Raw genomic sequence first — 3709 nt, forward strand, 5'->3', positions numbered from 1 at the left:
AGAGGCAGGGTGCTGGATTCCTTCTTTTCGGATGTTCTAAAAATGAGCGAAAAGATCATCATGTTAGAATGCACGCCATGTCAGAACGCAGGCCATCTTGTCACTTTTCAGAGGCTGACATCAGATCCGAATGAGGGTGGTCTGGTTGGATACCTGGAGTGCTCTCGTGTCCCACACGCCTGGTTTGATTGAGGGATAACTGAAATTCATTTTTAAGAATCTTTTGAAATAAGGAGAGGAGCTCAAAATGTCATATTTGAGAGGCATTTTAATTGGTGATGGAACATTCGATCTGAACGCCAGTACTCTGGTTGTACACCTGGCGTGCACTTGTGTGTCGACAACCTGGTGTGGTTGTGCAATCACCCAGATTTATTGTTTTAATGATTTTTTTTAATATCAAGTGAAATTGATGTCGAATTATTTTTAATATCAACTGAAATTGATGTACAATCACCATTGACTTTATTTTCTATCTCCACTTGAGAACACTTATTGGTGCTGTTGTGAGAGTTCTTGTTCTTCCTCTGTGAATCTTTACCCGACAGCCAAGAAAGTACTTATTTTATATTTTAATTAATTTCTTTTCACCCAATCAAATGACGTTTATGCATTCGTGGAGACGCTTTTATTTTGAAGGTGGCTAACGCAACTCGCTGGCGGCAGATTACCGTAATGCAGAGCACTGACAATCGCAGTGGCGGCTCACTTGACTTCAATTTTGCGAGTGGAGGCTGGCTTGACCGCAGTAAAGATTTGAAGCCTCGAACCAAAGCATGACCCAGATAATAGGTCAAAACGTGTCTCTCAGCTCTCAAATGCTTCTGTTCCGCTCTCACCTGTCCATTATTTAGCTTCCCTCGAAATGAACCACGTTTGGAATACCGTATCTTGTGTTACAAACAGACGACAAACGCATTGCAGACTTCCTCTCTGAAGTAATAAATATGCGGCTTTTCATTGTGACGACTATTCAGATTTGCTCTGCGTGGTCAACTCGTACCAGATATGTTCCCGTTGAAAACATTAGACATGAAAGGCAACCGTAAATCAAAGCGTTTCGAACATTTCCATAATGTTGATGTTCACTTAACAAACACTGAGTGGCGCTTGTGAGTCATCGGGGGATTTTCAAAGGCTGCTGGGAAATGTTGTCATACGGAGAGTCAAAAGTCGAACTCAAAACAGATTGTGAAAGATGAGTTCTTCAGCAAAAACGTACCTTCTGCATTTTGTATGATCCGAGACATCAGGCGAAAGTCGGCGTGTTATTTGGAGTTCAAAAGAAGTATGTGCGTCTTTGTTTGGAAATGCTAGTGTCCGTTGCTAACAAATCGCCTGGTCGTCTCTCTGGTACCGGCAAGAATGCTAACCTGCTCTTGGCGGCTTCTGCTTGTTGTTCATATTATTTTCAGATTCCCCATCAGATCTCGCTGACTTGCAGTGGATGTTGTCAGACACTGAAGAGCGCACATGGTAAGTGCAGCACCAGAGGCTTCGTGAAAGAGTTATAACCATCGATTCCGAAGTTTATGAGCAAATACATGGCTACCGTCTCGAATTTGACTACTCCCCAAAGAACTAAATAACCAAACTGCCAAACTCCTGCTTGCGGTGAAACACAATGAGATGCAAGCATAACAAGCCGGATAATTTCATGTGCAATGCAAAACTGACAGAACAAATAATCAGTAACACATCCTTCTTGCCAGAAAGCTTTTTTTCCACAGAGTGAGTATAAAGCGATCAATTGCATTCATCATGTCGTCTTTGTTGAAAATTTTTAGATTTCTTGCGTTCAGACAAATGTTGGCTCGTCAACAGAAATTCCCTTTGCTGGCTAACAGTTTTGTCTGACGCTGCAGCCTTCATCAAGAGCTGTCACCGATTTTACCACACCGCGCACATTATAGAGATGCTAAATATAAAATAGACATTGAACCTTATTATATTATATGATGAATATACGGGGCCATTACCTGTCAGGTCGAATGTATTGATATAGCCCTTGATCACCGAAAAGTCTGAGGGTTTCACATGACCACAGTTGACAAATATTAACAACATCTCCTATGTGGTTCTGAAAGAGCCACACTGTGCTAAAAAAAATGTTGGACGCTGCATACTGAAGATAACAAGGACATCAGCTGTTTTTAGGGATGTCACACCAGGAAGTGGTGACAGCTCTGACAAAGGCTGAAGCAGGCATTTTTCTTTTACCAAACATTTGTCCGAACACAAGAAATCTAAAACCTATTCAACTGCTCTTTTGATATTAAAGCATTTCCAAATTAAGTGAGGGTAATTCATGTACACGTACTAAGTTCAGTGAATAAAAAACCTGAAATGAAAGTTTAATGCATGAAAATCTGCTCATTATATAATTGCAGAATTAGGCTGGCAGAGACTGCAAAAAGCACTCGCCTTGTGAGCAGAAATACAGACAAAAAGAAAAATTTGAAGTACTGATTCATTTCCCTCACTTGTACAAGTAAAAAAGTACGCACTGAAATGGATTTCAGTACAATAATAAAATTGAATGTTTGCTGTCAATTATGTGACATGTTTTTGCTGGATTTCAGTTGTATTGTAACGCGCAAGGTAGCGTTCGCTTTGTCTTTTATGCTATTAAAATGTGTCCCTACAGCTAAGCTAAAGTTAGGAACTTATTGAAAAAAATGCTACATTAACACCTGATAAATTGAAAAGTAAATTCTGCTTACCTGTATGTATTTTTTCAAATGAGATGGAAGCATCTTGAAGGCCAGAAGGTGATGGGTTTTTTTTGTTTGTTTTTTTTTGGGGGGGGGGGGGACTGACACAATATGTATCATTCTCGGAGCCATGTTATTCATCAAGTCAAGTACAACTTTATTGTCAAATGTGCAGTATGTGCAACATAGATTAAATTTTTTCCCTCTCAAACAGTCAACAATACATCAAAAGAACAGTTAACATAAAAATGACAAAATAATACAACACAACACATAAGACACAGACAGTTGTGCAATCTTAACCACTTTTCCTGCAAACACTTTGTTGTTTGAAGCAGTTATAGATGAAGGAGGAGCGAATCAAAGTGTCCTCTTCACGAGTGGATCAAAGACGTCATGCTGAAAATGTGCACACGTCTGCTACAAGCTAAATTTGAAAGCAGCAAGAAGCTGTAGCGTCCATTAATGAAAAGAGATTGCCTCTCATCTCCTGTCCCATGTAAATCTGCTTCAATTCCCCAAAAAAAAAAAAAAAAAAACCCAAAAAAACGCAAGACTCTTGAAGAGCACTTGCTGACGGCTGCCTACTCTGGCGCCATCTTGGGGGGGAAAAAATGTCATGTCTTTGTAAGATTAGACTTGATAAAATCATAGCTTTTTGAAAACCTTTCCGCTGAACAAAGCGGGGCTGTGAAAATGCTGCCCATTACAGGCACAAAACACACAAGCGCCCCGGGACTGTCCAGTAACGACAGTCGAATGGCGACAACATTCCTCCCAATCAACATCAGTGCTGGTACACGCGTCCTGCCGAGAAGGCGCAACCACCAAGCACAGTTTCTTTTTCTTTGACGAATGTCGTGGCCAAAAATGCTGAAAACAATCCACATCAGGTCCACACAACGTAACAACAACACCATGTGACAAAACAAAAGACAAAAACACCCAAAAAAAAAAAAAAAAAAACCAAAAAAAAAAAAAACTCTTGAAGAGCA

General features: G+C 40.1%; 2 protein-coding genes across 3 annotated transcripts in view; one reads left to right on the forward strand and one right to left on the reverse strand.

The window, feature by feature from the left end:
• The window catches only part of LOC109528302 (nectin-4-like), a 13264-nt gene extending 12241 nt beyond the window's left edge, over positions 1-1023 (reverse strand). The window contains exon 1 of the mRNA XM_019890695.1: positions 840-1023. Within this exon, the coding sequence (XP_019746254.1) occupies positions 840-847 (8 nt within the window). The 5' untranslated portion in view covers positions 848-1023. The remainder of the gene's footprint in view (positions 1-839) is intronic.
• A 122-nt stretch (positions 1024-1145) lies between these two features.
• The window catches only part of gemin8 (gem (nuclear organelle) associated protein 8), a 4478-nt gene continuing 1914 nt past the window's right edge, over positions 1146-3709 (forward strand). Inside the window, exons 1-3 of one of the 2 annotated variants that reach the window (XM_019890703.1) lie at positions 1146-1288; positions 1416-1476; positions 2809-2888. In XM_019890703.1, coding sequence (XP_019746262.1) covers positions 2826-2888 — 63 coding nt within the window. In that variant the 5' untranslated portion in view covers positions 1146-1288; positions 1416-1476; positions 2809-2825. The remainder of the gene's footprint in view (positions 1289-1415; positions 1477-2808; positions 2889-3709) is intronic. The other variant, XM_019890704.1, reaches the window with a different exon arrangement.

The sequence above is a fragment of the Hippocampus comes genome, unplaced genomic scaffold (genome assembly GCF_001891065.2).
Source record: "Hippocampus comes isolate QL1 unplaced genomic scaffold, H_comes_QL1_v1.1 scaffold174, whole genome shotgun sequence".
In the NCBI taxonomy this organism is placed as follows: Eukaryota; Metazoa; Chordata; class Actinopteri; order Syngnathiformes; family Syngnathidae; genus Hippocampus; species Hippocampus comes.